The 18,182-nt window shown below is 45.8% G+C and overlaps 1 protein-coding gene across 1 annotated transcript; it reads left to right on the top strand.

Annotated features, from left to right (window-relative positions):
- Positions 1-3,398: 3,398 nt before the first annotated feature.
- Positions 3,399-17,865, top strand: ARR3 (arrestin 3). Its single transcript, XM_032393893.1, has 16 exons — positions 3,399-3,415; positions 3,702-3,732; positions 3,883-3,943; positions 4,142-4,186; positions 10,784-10,983; positions 11,112-11,171; positions 11,348-11,415; positions 12,078-12,213; positions 12,403-12,487; positions 12,753-12,825; positions 13,218-13,355; positions 14,913-14,996; positions 15,263-15,286; positions 15,476-15,528; positions 15,823-15,832; positions 16,372-17,865. The coding sequence occupies exons 1-16, from the start codon at positions 3,399-3,401 to the stop codon at positions 16,463-16,465; spliced, it is 1,179 nt and encodes a 392-aa protein (XP_032249784.1). The 3' UTR covers positions 16,466-17,865.
- Positions 17,866-18,182: the final 317 nt, after the last annotated feature.

The following is an 18,182-nucleotide window of genomic DNA, read 5'->3' as shown; positions in this document are numbered from 1 at the left end:
ACCCTTTCTCAAAATGAAACTATGGTGATAATTCTCTTTGGGGACTACAAGCTGGAAAGGGACATGAGGGAATTTGGGGGAAAGATGGAAATGTTTTATATGTTGATCTAGGTAGTGGTTACATGCGTGTACACACAGGTATATTAGTTTCCTCTTGCTGCTGTAAAACAATTACCACAGACTTGGTGACTTAAAACAGCAGACTTATTCTCTTATAGTTCTGGAGGTCAGAAGTCCAAAATCAGTTTTACCAAAATTCAGGCGTCAGCCAGGCTACACCTGAACTGCAACAGCCACCTTGTGACCATAAGAGACTATGGGTGGGTGGCGGGGTAGGGAGGGGAGGAGGAATCCATGCACTCATTCTTCCCAGCATCCAGAGCTGCATTTCTTGATTGTGGCCCCTTCCTCCATCTTCAGAGCCAGTGACATAGCATCTTGCTTCAGTTCTCATATTGCTTTGTTTCTGCAGTCAAATCTCCTTCTATCTCCCTCTTTTTCCTCTTATATATAAAGAGACTAGTGGTTATTTAGGGCCCACCCAGATGATTCAGAATAATCTCCCCATCTCAAGAGCCTTAATTTAATCATTTCTGCAAAGTTCCTTTTGCCATATAAGGTAACATTCATAGGTTCTAGGGATTAGGACCCTATATGTTTGGGGCCCATTATTCAGCCTACCACAGTAGATAAAAATTCATCAAGCTGTGCAATTAAAGGTTTGTGCCTTTTGCTGTTTGTAAATTATCCCTCAGCCAAGAAAGGCACATACTCCTAGAAGAGAGATAATGATTTAAGTTCAATCGTAGTAATGAATTAAAGACCTACCAGATCTATTTTCTTCCTGCTGAGAGGACCATGGATCTGAACTGAAAAAGGGGATACACTTTAAGTGTGGGTCTGAAGACAAAAATGGGCTGAAGCCTAGTCCAAAAGTACATTGATTCTGAAGTCTTGCCTTCTCAACAGACACCAACCTTGGCAAGTACATAACTCTTTCCTGTATGTCCAGCATTAGATTCAGTCCCACTATGATCCCTGCAGAGTCTGGGCTTCTAGCTCTATCTGAAAATCCCTGAGAAGAGCAGAGTAATAGCAACTAAAAGACAAGCTCCTGGGGTGTATATTGGCAAGGAATGGCAAAGGCTAACACAGTTAGCTGTACAAAAGGAATACAGAACAGCTGCCCAGCAGTCACAGTAGGGAGCAGGAGGTAGGGAACGCCCAGCCCTCTGAGCCATAGTCATGGCAATGCTCTGAGGAACGGACACCCTGTTGTGGCAGATTGAGGGCAGGCATCTATGGATAGATACTAAAGACCAGCCAGATCTATGAGGGGTTGGAGGCAGGGTAGGGTCCTGTATCCCCAGAGTTTGGAGGTCTGTCTCTACGTTCTTTATGTCCACAAAGCCTGGACCTGGGCCCTGTGAGAAGGACAGCCAAGAAAGGAAGATTATTTTTGTTGCTGCCATTGTGGGGGTCCTGGCAGCTGTAGGACAGAAATATCTCTAATTCCATGAGTGGTCATATGAGGCAAGGGAAGCTGCTTAGAGCCTCTAACATGGACTTAGTTTCAGGGATTGGGGAGAGTCAAAAACTAGGTGGGAAGGTTTACTCTAGGTGGGAGTGATACAGATGTCAATTGTCTATTCCCTCCACATGCAACATCTTTCCAGGAGTACCTGCCCTGGGCCAAGAATCCTTTGTTACCTTCCTCTCCATCAAGAAATATTCAAGGTTCACAGACATGTGCACACACAGCTCATCATACTCAGCCTCCTCTCCCCAATCACCACCCCCACTTACAGGAGATTGACTCCTGCTGTGCACATAAGCTGGGATAATCAGCGTTTCTAAACAGTAGGCTTCAAGAGTCCCAAGCCCCGCGTGGTGGGGGACTGGGGAAGGGGTACTCTTTCCCATACTCTTAGCTTTTGTGTGGCCCGTAATAGCTGATCAAGAGCTATAGAAACACTAAAGTGTGACACAAGGCTCTCCTTTCAGAATCACAAAGGCCCATACTTTGAGCCCTCCTATTTCTATCCTTCGCCATGCTTTTCCTTTAATGTCTCTGACTCTCCTTTGATCCGAGTCCTGAGGTTCAAGGCCTCATAAGGCCAAAACCCTGTAGTTTCCCTTATCAAGCTCCCCTGATTTTAACACCATCAGATTCAACCCTCTACCCCCACCCTGTCCCAGCAGCAAGAACCTGCTAATCCTTAGCCACTAATCTTTTAGCCTTTAATCTGCTTTCCAAACTCTTGGCACCTGAGCTATTTATAAAGCAGTGTTTTATGGCCCCCCCAACTCCATTCTTCTTCCCTGACCCCCACCAGTCTAAACATTCAAAGTACCTTAAGTATAAGAGGCTGGGGAGGTGAGCATAGCAACCAGAGCTGGAGACGGATGTGAGCTTCATCTCTCTCCCCAGGTAATAGTCCAAAGTCCTCTATTTCTATCCCATACTAGGTCCATACCCCTTGCCTTTAGCATCCCCATGAAAGAGCACTTGAGGGCACCTTTCTTGACACAGCCAGCAGGCACTTGGGCTGAGAGACCCTATGAGAGACCTCTGGAAGCTCCCCGAAGCTCACCCCTCAGGCCAGACCTGATATGCATCAAAGAGAAGCACTAGACAGACATCTCCCTCTCTCTAAGGGTCCCTACTCCAAGGCCTAGCACCTGGGGACACGGATGGGGGTAAGATGGGAAAATCGGGGGAAGGTGAAGAGAACGATGAATAGATTCAAGGAAGGCTTCCGACCTCCATAGAGGTTTCTGTCACCAACCACCAAGAGCATGAGGGCACCAACCCCTTCTCTCCCACATTTTTCTCCTCTCTTAGCTGAGAGTTAAGGCCACCATGAGGTGAACTCAGGCTCAGAATCCATTGTAGGTGCAAAAGCAGACAGAATCCATTTTTTCTTCATTCATTCATTCGTGTATCTAACAAACATGTCTTGACACCTACTGTGTGCCAGGTGATGTCCAGCCTCATCCAGTGCAATTTTCCTCAAATTGTCTGGATGAAGGCCTCTCTCCAGCCCCCTTCCAGACAAGTTCCTTCTCTGTGAAGGTACTCAAGAGTGCCCCAGCTATTCCAGGAAGCCATGCCCTTTCGGAGAATAGACAGTATGGTTAGTCGACAATTTGTAAAAATAGTTTTGTTTTGTTTTTTCCCATGCCTGGGATGGGTGAGAGTATGACTGAATAAGTACCCTTGGCAGAAGGGAGAATATAAGGCACTTTATGGTGGCGAGGTATCTATTTAAGGGGGAAAGGTTGCACACTAGATGTGTCTGGATGGTATCCCAGAGTGGGGCAAGGAGAAGAGGGACCAAATGACTGAGTTTTCCTCCTTCTTTCTCTCTTCTCAGAAAAGGCTCAACATCAACTCCATGGCCAAGAGCTCAAGGTAAGTAAGAACCCCTTCTAACTCTCTGAATCAATGACTTGTCCCCTACCCAAACCCAAGTGCTTGCCTGTGGGGTAGAGGAGTTTCTAACCTCTCCTCAACTTGTAATTTGAACTCTACCAATTACCTCCACCTTTGCACCATTTCATGCTCCTTGGGCCTCTTCTCTTAATCCTAGGAATATTTCCTTTTCTCCCCCACTTCCCTTCCTCTCCTTGCCCTTCTTTTCCTCTTCCCTTCTCTCCCAATGACCTTCCCGATTTTCTTTCTGATTTTCTCTTTATAGGGTGTATAAGAAGACCTGCTCCAATGGGAAGGTGAGAGAACATGGCTTAGCCTGGCAAATGAGAGGGCAAAAGGGATAGGTGGGTACCTCCTTCAAGGTCTCAAGGGTTTGCGTTGGGGGCTTCAGGGGAACCCATTCAAAGATGATTATGAGAATAACATGCCAGGTTGTTCCACAACAGCTTGCCCTCTACCTGGGGAAACGGGACTTCGTGGACCATGTGGACATGGTGGATCCCATTGGTCAGTGAGTCCAAAAAGGGAAAGCGCCTGGGGAGAAGGGAATGGGAGCCAGGAACTAAAAGAAAGCCAAGAAAGGAACATGCAGAAGAGGAGGCCAATTAAAGGGGAAAATGGGAGGAGCTATTTCAGGGATTGACTTCTGTTTCACAGTCTAAGGATTTTTCCTGACCGCGGTGCTGTCTCTCCCTCTCTACACAGATGGTGTGGTCCTGGTAGACCCTGATTACTTAAAAGATCGAAAGAGTAAGTAAAAATTCTCTTGGCCTTTGTATGTCCCAGGGACCCCAAACTGAAATGTCACGCATGCCAGACAAGTAACTTGAACGAGTAGAGTGGACGAGTGGACCAGAGGGGGATAACAAAACCAAAAAGTGGTGGGAACTGTGAATGCCTTTTCTGGTGGGGGCAAACAACCGGGAATTTTAGCCCAGTGTGGCCAAATTTTCCGATTGTTGGAATGGAACTGGAAATGAAGCTCAGAATAAGACCTTCAGAAGCCCAAATTCTAAAAAGATTATGGTACCTTTTCCCCAAATAATATTCAACATAGATACATTTCTAAAACATAAATGAAATTTTATTTTTCAAAAGTATACAACATTTACATGTGTGCTGGAATTAAAATAGTTTCTTTCTAAAATTTCTGATTTTCTTTATTATTTTTGGTGGTCCTCTTACTTTGTTGCTAAACTGAACATGGGCTTAGACTGGCTATGGAAAGATCCAGTACTCCAGAAATCCATATTTTCATGCAAATTTCCTGATCTTCAAATGTTGGCAGCTAACTAAAACATTCTTTAAGGCCTGGATAGATTAAAAAAAATTTTATTTTTCCTTAGGCTGGATGTGACCCTCAGACTGCCATTTTGCAACCTCTGGTATATATCTTTCCACCTCTCCTTCTGTGTAGGGAAACCCCCTATCTTTTTTTGGGGGGGAGGGGATCCCAAGTAAAGAAACAAAGAAAACAATAGCTCCAGCAAGTAACAACAAGAGACATTACTCTGGCCACAGTACCATAGATCAACATTACACTGAAATATTTTTGCACTGCTTTTTTTTGTTATTATTAACATATAATATATTATTTGTTTCAGGGGTACAGGTCTGTGATTCATCAGTCTTACACAATTCACAGCGCTCACCATAGCACATACCCTCCCCAGGGTCCATCACCCAGCCACCTCATCCCTCCCACCCCCCTCTACTCCAGCAACCCTCAGTTTGTTTCCTGAGATTAAGAATCTCTTATGCTTTGTCTCCCTCTCTGGTTTCGTCTTGTTTCATTTTTCCCTCTCTTCCCCTATGATCCTGTCTTGTTTCTCAAATTCCTCATATCCGTGAGATCACATGATGATGTCTTTCTCTGATTGACTTATCTCGCTTAGCATAATACTCTCTAGTTCCATCCACATCGTTGCAAATGCCAAGATTTCAATTTTTTGACGGCTACATAATATTCCATCGTATATATATACACCACATCTTCTTTATCCATTCATCTGCTGATGGACACCTAGGCTCTTTCCATAGTTTGGCTATTGTGGACATTGCTGCTATAAACATTAGGGTGCATGTGCCCCTTCGGATCACTACCTTTGTATCTTTGGGGTAAATACCCAGCAGTGAAATTGCTGGGTCATAGGGTAGCTCTATATTCAACTTTTTGAGGAACCTCCATACTGTTCTCCAGAGTGGCTGCACCAGCTTGCATTCCCACCAACAGTGTAAGAGGGTTCCCCTTTCTCTGCATCCTCACCAACATCTGTCGTTTCCTGACTTGTTAATTTTAGCCATTCTGACTGGCGTGAGGTGGTATCTCATTGAGGTTTTGATTTGGATTTCCCTGATGCCGAGTGATGCTGAGCACTTTTTCATGTGTCTGTTGGCCATTTGGATGTCTTCTTGGCAGAAATGTCTATTCATGTCTTCTGCCCATTTCTTGATTGGATTATTTGTTCGTTGGGTGTGGAGTTTGATAAGTTCTTTATAGATTTTGGATACTAGCCCTTTATCTGATATGTCATTTGCAAATATCTTCTCCCATTCTGTCAGCTGTCTTTTGGTTTTCTTGACCGTTTCCTTTGCTGTTTTGCACTGCTTTTTAAGAATTTTTTTTTACCCTATGATTCAATAAGTTTGAAAATTGGGTTTGGCTTAAAAAAGGCTCAGAACAAATTGATGAATACTAGTTCAAACATAACCTTTAGATACTGTGAGATAAAATAACCTTAGTCTTTCTGATTAAACAGTGTGGATAAGCAGTCCAGCCAGTTTTAAATATCAGAGGAATTCTGGGGAATAGCCGGTAAATTAACCAATTTAAGACTCTCAATTACTCTGTATTCTAAAAAAAAAAAAACAAAAAAAACCTAAATCATTTTTTCACATTCCTACAAAATCTTCAGAATAACCTACAGAAGGAAATACTTAGTTTAGAAAATGCATGTTGATCCAGAAGTAAGATGTCTTTTCCCTTTTATTTGAGTCTTTCTTTATGTTCCTTAGTAGAATCTTTTATTACTCTTCATTTAAGTTGTGTCTATTTCCTCACTTTGTTCCTTGGCTCTTTTACATGTTTTGTTACTTTTATGAAGATGATTTTATTTGCAGATTTTCTAATATTTTTTTCTATCAAGTTTCATTTGTTGATGTAAAACGTGCTTATACTATACTACTGAGTGATAAAGGCCAATTGTAAGGCAGTATAGATGAATTATTTAACAAAAATCTATCTGGGATCCCTCTGTATTATTTCTCACAAGTGCATGTGAATCTACAGTGCTCTCAAAATAAAAAGTTCACTTTCAAAAAGGCAATGGCACAAATATCTAAGGTAGCCTTATGTTTAATTAAAGACACGAAGCGGGGAAGCAGGTGCAAGAGATATTAACAGCAGTTATCTCTGCAATATGATGTGTGATGGTAGAGCTCTGATTTACTCTTTTTGTTTGTATTTTCTGGTTTTCACACAATTAAGAGGTACTGTTCGTCTAACAGACACAAATATAAATTAATAACTTTAGAATAGATGTTGGATTTTTAAAAATGAAAATGAGCTATTTTCTAGCACACAAAAAGCTTGATCCTAAACTGCTAAGGAACCAGGAAGGGGGGGGGGAGGTGATGCCCTCCCCACTTGTAAACAGGGGGATGTGCCAGAACCATCCATCTGTTTGCCACCCTCACCTCAGGGGCTACTACGTATCCCTCTGCCTCACCCCTCCTGATCTTGTTCTGTCTTATTCCCCGTCTCTTTCATTTCTTCCCTCCCATGGTTCCTTCCAGTCACCTCTTTTCCTCTCCTTCTCACCTTCTCTGTCTTTTCCGTTCTTTTCCTCCTTCTTTCCTTTCCCTTTTCTTTCTCCCTCTCTCCACCCTCTTTAATTGGCCATAATTGAAAGCCAAGGGGAATTTATTTGTCACATCTTCTGAAAATTGTGAAGTTTGTCTCCACTGTAGACAAATTAGAAAGTACAGATGAAGGAGAAAGAGACCTGCAATCCTATCACTCAAAGATAATCACTAATAATATTTTAGTTCATATGTATTCATATTTTCCATACAAAAATAGCTGTATTTTTATTTAAATGCAATACCATAAATAATATTTTCTAACCTTCTTTTTCACCTATGTTAATATGTAGAAATCTATGCATTTTTCAGGTGTCTAGTAGTATACCACATGGGGGTACCATAATATATTTAGCCGATCTTCAATCAGACTTTTTTGGCTATTATAAACAACCCTGTGAAGTGCATACTTGTGTGTGTATGTACACACACACACACACACACACATTTTTTTTTCATACTTGTCCAATTATTTCTTTAGACTAAATGCCTAGAGAAGAAACGAATGGCCAGGGGCACCTGGGTGGCTCAGTTGGTTAAGCATCTGCCTTCGGCCCAGGTCATGATCCCAGGGTCCTGGGACTGAATCCTGCATCGGGCTCCCTGCTCAGTGGGGAGCCTACTTCTCCCTCTCCCTCTGCCGCTCCCCCTGCTTGTGCTCTCTCACTCTCTCTCTCTGTCAAATAAATAAATAAATAAATTGCTAAAGAGCATTCACATATTTTTTTAAACGACTTTATTTATTTATTTGTCAGAGAGAGAGAGCACAAGCTGGGGGAGCGGCAGGCAGAAGGAGAAGCAGGCTCCTCACTGAGCAGGGAGCCCAATGTGGGACTCAATCCCAGGACCGCGGGATCATGACCCAAGCCAAAGGCAGACGCTTAACCGACTGAGCCACCCAGGCATCCCACATTCACACATCTTTAAAGCTTTCTATTGCCAGACTGCCCTCCAAAATGATTGTACCAATTAACTTTCCCTCCTGCAATATACGAGGCTGACATTATCCCAGTCCTTATAAACACTACCATTATCATTACTCTCAGTCTTCACTGTATCTTTTGAATATAGATTCACTTTCCTTGTTCTTAATTTTAAAAGCAGATATTCTGGCTGTTCAGTATTTTGATCTCTTAAAAATACTAAAACAAGTTGCTGTCTCCTAGTGTGTGGCTGTCGGTACTTTTCTTTCCTTGTGGGTCAGGGCTCCTGATAGAAGTAAGATTCTTCCTTTCCTTCCCTTCCCTCAATCTCTGTCACTCTGTCCTTGGACAGGTATGACTCTGCACCCCATCCCACATTCCTCTAGTTCACTGATGCAGCTTTCTATTTGCCCCTAATCTTAGGTACCAGCTGCATACGTATGAGTTCATTTATAACTATCCAATTTCTACCAATATTCCCATGATTGTTATCATCATTCACATCTATAATTAGTTTCCAAAGGGATTTCTTATACATCAACTCCTCACATGAACTCCTATGACTTAGGTTGGGCATACAGAAGTCTGGGCTTTGGAGTCACACAGGCCTGGGTTGAAACCCTGGGCCATCACTCTCTGAGCTCATTTTCTCTACCTGTAAATTGGAGATAATAATACTCCAGAAGAGGGGGGGAGCCAGTGCGACTCTTGACCTCGGGGTCATGATTTCAAGCCCCCGCATCGGATGTAAAAATTGCTTAAGAAAATAAAATATTTAACAAATAATAATGACACATCAGAGGATTGTTGTGAAGTCTAAATAACATATGTAGAGCTCCCACTATTGACAGGCAAATTAACTGAGGCTCAGAGAACTTGAGGGATTCATACAAGTCATATTCAAGCCCAGGTAGTCTGACCCTAGAGAATTATGTAATAAATACCTTGTACCCACCACCTAGCTTTAAAAAGAACTACAGAAACAACCTGGTCTCCCATGTGTCCTTCCCTAATCCCATTCCCTCTCCTCCTTCCCTCCTTCTCTCCCAGCCTCCACCCCAGGGAACCACTATCCCGCATTTGAAGTTTATTATTCCTATGTTGTTTCTATACTTCTACTCCATATTTATGTATCTGTAAGCAACTCTGGCATTGTTCTACACGCTTTTAAACTTTATATACACAGTATTGGATTGTGTGTATCATTCTGAAGCTAGCTTTCTTTTGACTCAATAGTTTTTTTAAGACTTAACCATGTTAATACATGGCGCTCTAATTCATTTAACCTCAGCTTAGCATTCTATTATATGAATATACTGTAACTTATTATTATTACCCATTCTTTCACTGATATTGAAATGATTTCTAATTTTATGCTATGACAAATGTAATATTGATGCAATGGCCATTCTCATATGTATCTCCTCAATAAACATGAGCAAGAGTTCCTCTAAATTCTTCTTAGATCATAATACATAAGCAGATTGAGTTTTACTCAATCTGGAGTTTCTCCAAAGTGGTTGTCCTAATGTATACTCCCACCAGCAGTGTGCAGTGAACTCTTATTGCTCCACTCCTTCACCAACCCTTAGTATTGTCAGACTTTTAAATTTTTTGACAATCTGATGTGTGTGAAATGTTATTTCATTGTGGTTTTAATCTGCATTTATCTGATTACTAATGAGACTGTACATGTTTTCATATCCTTTTTTTAAAGATTTATTATTTATTTATTTTAGAGAGAGCGTGCAGGGGGGAGGGGCAGAGGGAGAGGGAAAGAGAATCTCGAGCAGACTCCACACCGAGTGCAGAGCCCAACACGGGGCTCGATCCCATGACCCTGAGATCATGGCCGGAGCCAAAACCAGGAGTCAGATGCTTAACCGACTGCAGCACCCAGGCGACCCACCATGTTTTCATATCTCATTGGCCTATTTTGTGCTTCTGCGAAGAGCCTCTCCATACTCTTTGCACACTTTTATATTGGGATTTTTAAACTGTTGATTTGCGGGAGTTCTTTATATATGACAAATGTGAAGCTTTTTTATTGAAGTATAGTTGACACACAACGTTCATTAGTTTCAGGTTAGGAAGGCTAAACTTTTGTTTGCTATGCATGTTGCAAATATTTTCTCCCAGGCTTTTGCTTGTTTCGTTGTTTATAAAGACTCCTAATGTAAAGAAGATTTAAATTTTACTGTAGTCTAATGTATTAATCCTTTTCTTCATGGCCATATGGTTTCAATCATATTCCCTTGTCTTTCTGTGTCTTCCTCTGAGCCATTTAAGAACTTCTTTTCTTGGGCGCCTGGGTGGCTCAGTTGGTTAAGCGACTGCCTTCGGCTCAGGTCATGATCCTGGAGTCCCTGGATCGAGTCCCGCATCGGGCTCCCTGCTCGGCAGGGAGTCTGCTTCTCCCTCTGACCCTCCCCCCTCTCATGTGCTCTCTCTCATTCTCTCTCTCTCAAATAAATAAATAAAATCTTTAAAAAAAAAAAAAAAAAAAAGAACTTCTTTTCTCCCTTGGGCATGACAGGTCACTCTCTTCCTCCTTTGCCTGCAGTGTTTGTCACGTTGACATGTGCCTTCCGCTATGGCCACGATGACTTGGATGTGATTGGTCTGACATTCCGCAAAGATCTGTACGTACAGGTGCAGCAAGTGTTCCCACCTGAGTCCACCAGCCCCCAAGGGTCCCTCACAGTCCTACAGGAGCGACTGCTGCAAAAGCTGGGGGACAATGCCTACCCCTTTACCCTGCAGGTACTGACCCCTCCCCCCAGTCCTGGGCAAGGTTTCCAGGGGAGATTAAGAGGCGAAGCTAAAGAGGAAAAACAAAGGAAGGGGGGGCGCTATTTCTCCTGTTTGCTGACCTCTTTCTGATCCCCCAGATGGCTGTTAACCTCCCCTGTTCGGTGACACTGCAGCCAGGGCCTGAAGATGCAGGGAAGGTGAGGTCTGGGTTCCGAGAAAGAGGGAGAAATAGTGCCAGGAAGAGGGACAGGGGGACAAAGGGACAAGACTGGAGAAACGGATAGCTAAAGGATGGGGTCAGGCATTTCCTTAGAGACCCAAGAGGAGAGGCTAGTTGGAAATGAGTTCTCTCTTTGCCCCTGCCCCCTTGCAGGCCTGTGGGATTGATTTTGAAGTGAAGAGTTTCTGTGCTGAAAATCTGGAGGAGAAAATCTCCAAGAGGTAGTCTTTGGTCCTCTCCAAAATCCCTGCCTCCAGTCTGTGCTAGGAAACACATCTCAGTCTCAGGACAGAAAGAGCCCTACTTGTAACCTCCCCAGTACCGTCGCCACCGACTCAGAGGTCCAGCTCTGATTCCCCTCTGGCTTCTCTTCCTTGCTCCAGGGCAGTCAGCCAACTTCTCTGGAAAGGGCCAAAAAATAAATATTTCGGCTTTGCCAGCCCTGTAGTTTCGGTTGCAACTACTCAACTCTGCCATTGTAGTGTGAAAGCAGCCACAGACAGTATGTAAATGAATGAGCTGGGCTGTCTTCCAATACAACTTTATTTATAGACACTAAAATTTGAATTTTATATAATTTCCACATGTCATGAAATATTATCGTACTTTGACTTTTTTCAACCATTTAAAAATGCAATAACCGTTCTCAGCTTGTGGGCCATCCAAAAACAGGCAGCAGGCCAGATTTGGCCAGTGAGCCATCGTGCGCCGACCCATGGTCTGGATACCTCCATTGACGGTCTAGAGGAATTCTCTGGGGGGAGGCTTTACCCCACCTCCACCCACCCCCACCCCAAGCAAGGACCGGGCCATGGGGTTGGCATGGAAAAGGTCTGTGAGTCCCCAAGGAGATGTTCTGGCTAACCTCTTGGCCTCTACTCAGAGACTCCGTGCGGCTGGTGGTTCGGAAAATACAGTTTGCACCCACGGAGCCAGGCCCTGGCCCCTGTGCCCAGACTACCCACCGCTTCCTTCTGTCAGCTCAGCCCCTACAGCTGCAGGCCTGGATGGACAGGGAGGTTTGTGACCCCCACTTCCTGACCCCTTACCCTGAAACCCCTCCGAAACCCCGATCCTTCACTGATTTCCTACTTGGGTAGACAGAGACGGAAGCCAGGGCGGCAACAGTGCTAAGGAAACAAGAATTCTAGGTCTTGATCTGGGGGTTCTCCCTCCAACCTTGTGATGAGCCTCTCCCCCTGCTTCAGGTTCACTACCATGGCAAACCCATCTCTGTCAATGTTTCTATCAACAACTGCACCAACAAGGTCATCAAAAAAATCAAGATTTCAAGTGAGCTTCTTTTCCTATTCCCCCTGCACCAGTCCCTAATCCGCGGGTCTTTTTCCAAATTTCTGCCCCACTTACCCAGTCTGCATTCATCTAGACCTTCTCTCTAATGCAGGCTTATCTAAGGGCCTATCTCTGTTTGCCCACAAGCACATCTTAGTGCACCATGCATAGTGTACCCATGTATCAGGTCACATCTGAGGGCAGTGAGTTGGAGTCTTGAGGATGACTGATTGATTATAGTCATGTGCTTTTCCTGGCTGTTCAGTTGACCAGATCACAGATGTTGTCCTGTATTCCTTAGACAAGTACACCAAGACCGTGTTCATTCAGGAGTTCACGTGAGTTGGCACCGGGGCTGGGGTCAGAGAGCCAAGGGGTGGGTTGGTGGGAAAAGGGTCGGGGACTGGAGGCAAAGGAGGGGGTTGGGGAAAGAAGGAAAAGGCTAAGAACCCAGGACTGAGGAAGGTCAAGGTGAGGGCTGGTGTAGAGGAGGGGAGGGATTCCCAGGAGAACCAGAGGGCGGATACCCACAAGAGGACCGTCAAAATGCTGAGAGAGGTCAGGGGCATAAGGATTTCCCACTGGAGTGAATTGCTCCCACCCTCCACAGTCGGGACATGCCCGCTCTCTTGGATACTCCAGTAGGTTTGTGGAATTGTGCAAGACAGTCTTGGGAATGAAAGTACACTTAACTGGCAAGCCTTGCCTAAGTTCTTTTCTCCTTTTGAAGGGAGACTATAGCTGCTAACTCCAGCTTCTCTAAGAGCTTCGCAGTAACCCCGCTCCTGGCTGCCAACTGCCAGAAACAGGGCCTGGCGCTGGATGGCAAACTCAAGCATGGTGATACCAATCTGGCCTCTAGCACAATGTAAGCTCAAATGTGATGCCCAACCTCCATTTTCTATCCCCTTACCCATTCTCCATGCTATGTATACAGTTCTGAGCTTTCACTGTTAAGGAAGCCTACCTATTTTTTTAAAATGTCCCTAGGCCAGTGTTCAGAGAACCCTGCAGGCCTGAGGGCCAACAGGAAGCTAAATAATGCCCATGGGACCAATGCCCAGGCTTAGGTCACAGGCAGCAAGAAAGGAAAAAGCAGTGAGGAAAATTCCCTGTGTTGTATAATATTTCACAGCTCACGAAGGTCATATATATCTATACATATATACATATATCTATGTATATATACACATACTATTTATAAGAATCACATTAAAGTAGGCTGGATATGTGTTCTTATTCCATTTTACATTTAAGGACCCAGAGAGATGAAGGAACTGGTCCAAGTCCGCATCGCTAGAAAGTGGCAGAGGTGGAAAGGATTCTACCACATGCCGTCTGGCTCTAACACTATGATCTCTAGAGTAGCTACTCTCTAGCAAAGACAGAAATGGAGTGAAAAGACTAGGAGATGAGAAATGGAGGAGGATGAGGAGGACCAAAAAAAGGAGAACGATATAATAGGAATTGATAGAATTCTATCCAATCATTCATTTGGCCCTATGTCTTTGGGGGCCCTAGTGCTAGATGCGTCTCCCACCAAAAGCCATCTGCCGCCACCTGATGAGTGCTAATTGTCCCCTGCCCTTCTCCGTGCCTTATCAATCTTCTGGCTATAGATTGTTATTGCTAGAAAGACCCTTAGAAATCATCCAAACAGCATTATTTTATAAAGGATCAGTATTCCAGGGTCATGAAGAGACTTTCCCAGTATCATACAGTTTTCTGTGTCTTATTTTCCAATCAGTGCGTTTTCATGGAGCACCTGTTAACATGCTCATTCCTATGCTAAGCAACGTGGGAGGATACAAGGAAGTTTTAGACAGTCTCTGCCTTCAGTCAATTTATGGCCTAGGTGGGGAACAAAGAGGAACGCAAATGCAGTCTAAAGGTTAAATGTTTATACATGTGGTTCAGATTAGAAATTCAATAGAAGTGAAAAGAAGCCGGCATAGCTGGAGTGGGGTTTCTGGAGGAGACTGAATGAGCTAGATCTTGGGGCACGAGTAGGATCTAGATAGCAAGAGAGGAAGGAAAGAGCATTCCAGACTGGGAGCACAGCATGGGCAAAGGCCAGAAGGTGGGAATCTGCAAGGCGTGTTCTGAGCATGGAGAGAGGATGGGTCCCAGGTTGTATCCCAGGTGTTAGGGAGACAGGGCAGAGGAGGTTAGAGAGGCTGGGTGGGGCCAGTTCATTAAGGGTCGTGAAAGCCACACCGAGTAGTTATACTCAGAGAGACAGGCTCTTGAGCAGAGGGTGACATGGTAAAACTGGACTTTAGGAACAGAAATGTGATTTCAATGAGTAGGAGAGATGAGCATGGAAGGCCTATTAGAAGAGGTGCACAGGAGGGGACTGAGGGACTGAATGCATTACTCCCCATCCCCCCAACAAACACACAACAATGACTACTACCACCTCCAGTCTTCAACCTGGAATGAACAAGGAGCTCCTGGGGATCCTGGTGTCCTACAAAGTGAAAGTCAACCTGATGGTGTCTGGTGGAGGGTGAGTGAGGGTTCATGGTCTGTCTGGGCAGGGGCCGGGGAGCCACTTCTGTTTTCTTCCCTGGCTGGCCTGACCCAACCAAGCTGTTCCCCACCCCTTCTCCCAGACCAGTTTCCCAAACCTGTGAGACCAGTGAGCAAGCCACCTTCCCTTCCAGAAACCTATTCTGTGGCTGAGTTGGCCTTATGATCCCTTATCCCCCAGGAAAACTAGGTTGCCACTTTCCATTTCCAGCTGCTAATTTTACGGTGTCATTCTACCCTCAGCATCCTAGGTGACCTGATAGCCAGGTAACAGACGCTATGGGGAAGCTGTGGGGGGAGGGGACGGAGCAAGAAGGGGAGGATGAGGAGCTAAGGAGACTGAAAGAGCTCCAAAGGAGAGTCTGAGGACATCCCAGGGACCAGAAAACCGAGGGGGAGACGTTCAGGGAGTGGCCTCGGTGGGAGATATGTGACTCTCCCTTGGGATCCTTGCAGTGATGTTGGTGTGGAGCTGCCCCTGATCCTGATGCATCCAAAGCCATCACATGGTGAGTGACCAGGTGGCACTGATAGGAATGGTGGGCCTGAGTGTCGGGGACCAAGCAATTCTGATCTCAGGAATCAAGGACTGGCTGTTTGGGTAGAGAATATATAGCAATAGGCAGGTTGAGTTCCTAGGTTTTCAGTGTGTGTGTGTGTGTGTGTGTGTGTGTGTGTGTGTGTAAGTTGGGGGAGGGGAGGGAGGAGGGGGTTAAAAAGGGAGGGGGAAGAGAAATGAGACATTTCTTCATGGAACTGAAGCTTCACCTCCATTCTTCCCTTCCTCTCCACGCTTGCTCCAGAGGCTGCAAGGTAAGGAAATGTGAGGCCTGGAAGCCCCATCCCCCTTTCCCCATTGCCACCCTCCATTTTGTGATGATGGAAATGTTAAAAATGCTTCCCTGGAGTGGTGCTTTCAATACTGTGCAGTGGAAACATGGTTTAGCTTCGTGTCATAGTTCAGTGCTTTTCATACACCCTCCACCCCCTGCTCTTCTCAGAAGCCTCCTTCCCCCTCATCCCTTCCATTTTTCTTTTTCCTTCGCCCCCCCTTCCGTCTTTCATTCTTCGATCCCCTCCCTCTTCCTCACCCTCCATTCTTATTTCCCCTCCAGCACTCTGGGTGGGTGTGTGGGGACTTTTGTTTTGGGAGACCCGGGAGGGAGCGAAGGGAAACAAGCCAGAGTGGTCGATTGATTGGGTTGAGGGGGGTAGCTCCCCAGAGGGGGCTTTAGATCTGAGTTGGGAAGCAGAGAAGGGGTCACTTTTCTGGGATCACAGGAAGCGAGTGAACAGGGACGATGCCCAGAATGTTGTTCCTAATCCTGCATTCCCCTCTGCTGCTTTGCCAGCTCTGAGGACATAGTCATTGAGGAGTTTACTCGGCAGGAGCACCGCGGGGAGGAGAGCCAGGAGGCTGTGGCAGAGGGGGATGAGGGAAGCTGAGCACCTCACTCTAGTGCTTCTGGGCGGGAGCCCCACTCTAATGCTCTAATAAATCAGCTTGTCCAAGACATGCCTGGCAATCTCTTTGGTATTTCCTTCTCCGGGAGGGTGATGGCACTACAGAGAACAGCACCCTCTGCCCCCGTCAGTGACAACTCTGTAGCATGTGCTACATGCTAAGAGCCTAAGCAAGCCCCGACTTCCCTCTGGCAAGGCCACCCGCCCTCTGTGGGTCCTTCAACTTTCCCTCTGGGCCCTGGCTATCCCTGCCCCCACCCTACCACGGCAGCACCCCCACCACCCTACTGCCGTGATCACCCGCCGCTCCAGGCAGGGCCTGAGGGGGGCGTGGCCGTGCACCCAGGCCTGGGGCAGAGAGCAAGGTGATAAGCAGGACAGAGAGCACACCACCCACCTGCCGCGATGTATACCCTTGCATGCAGGGCCCATGGCGAGGCCAGAGGCTTCTCCTGGAAACCATTAAGACGGTCTCTGCACAAATCCAAACTCATGTGCCTGGGGGAGCAGAGCGAGGGGGGTATCTGGGTGGGGCTTTGGAGATAGGGAGGCGTGTTGGTATGGAGTGTGGGGAGAGTTTTGGGGGCAGGGGGAACAATTTCCTCCTCCTCGCTCAGGGTGATGAGGGGCCTACTTAACCCACCTCACAGTGGGGAAGATACCCCTCCTCAAGGGCTTCCTGTACTACACCTTCAACTGCGCCTGCCAGGTGAGCCCACCACCAAGGCATCACACAGTACATTTTTGCCCCCTCCTCTGCCAACTCCCCTAGGGATTTTTATCAAGGTGATCTATTGTAAGCGTTGAGAAGTTGAGCCAGGACAACCTGCTCAAGGGCCATTCCCCACTTCTGGGTCTAAGACTGCTTGGTATTGGAAGTAGAGGAGGGGTGCAGAGTATCTGACTCTGGGTTGCAGGCGATCATGGGAATTGACTTCCTAAGATCATACGCTTGGGAGGACCAAATACTGAGTGTTCACTCTCATATCACTAACCCTATACCTCAGCCCCTGAGGCCTATTCATTAATGGTAAGGCAGTACCATCTTGGATTACCTGTGGATAAAGCAGGGGGAAAAAAATATGGAGCCTCCCCAAACGGCCAAACCCTGCTTTGTTTCTCGTTTTCTCTGCCTTCGTCTAATCTCCACCTGTAACACGAAGTCCAAAAGGCTTTGAATCCTTAAGTTGGCTGCTCTACAGGGTCTTTCTTAATCAAAACAGTACATTGAGATTGGATCTGTCCTAGGATGGTAGGCCGCTTGCTTTGTGGCCATAGCAGCCACTTTGCAGAGACACGGTTTCCTTGATACTTTGTGGTTTGCCTTTTCAGTTCTAGCCTTTAAAAGGTACGTTTCTTTCCCTTCTAAACATTTTTTTAGAAGATTTTGTTTGTCAGAGAGAGAGAGCACAAGCAGGGGGAGTGACAGGCAGAGGGAGAAGCAGGTTTCTCCGCTGAGCGGGGAGCCCAATGCGGGGCTCGATCCCAGGACCCTGGCTGGGATCATGACCTGAGCCAAAGGCTTTACCGACCGAGCCACCTAGGCGTCCCTCTAAACATTTTCTTACGCAGGTTCAGCGGCAGCTATGGGACACGGTTGGCCAAGAGTGCTTTTGCAGCCTAAATTTCTAGCTACACACGTGATTCAACTGTTGTAGTGGCTGGTCTAGGACTTCACAAGTGGGTGTTATGCCATGTT

Source organism: Phoca vitulina, unplaced genomic scaffold (assembly GCF_004348235.1).
Source record: "Phoca vitulina isolate PV1807 unplaced genomic scaffold, GSC_HSeal_1.0 scaffold77, whole genome shotgun sequence".
NCBI lineage: Eukaryota > Metazoa > Chordata > Mammalia > Carnivora > Phocidae > Phoca > Phoca vitulina.
The sequence above is the reverse complement of the archived record's forward strand: the minus strand, read 5'-3'. Positions and strand labels throughout refer to the sequence as shown.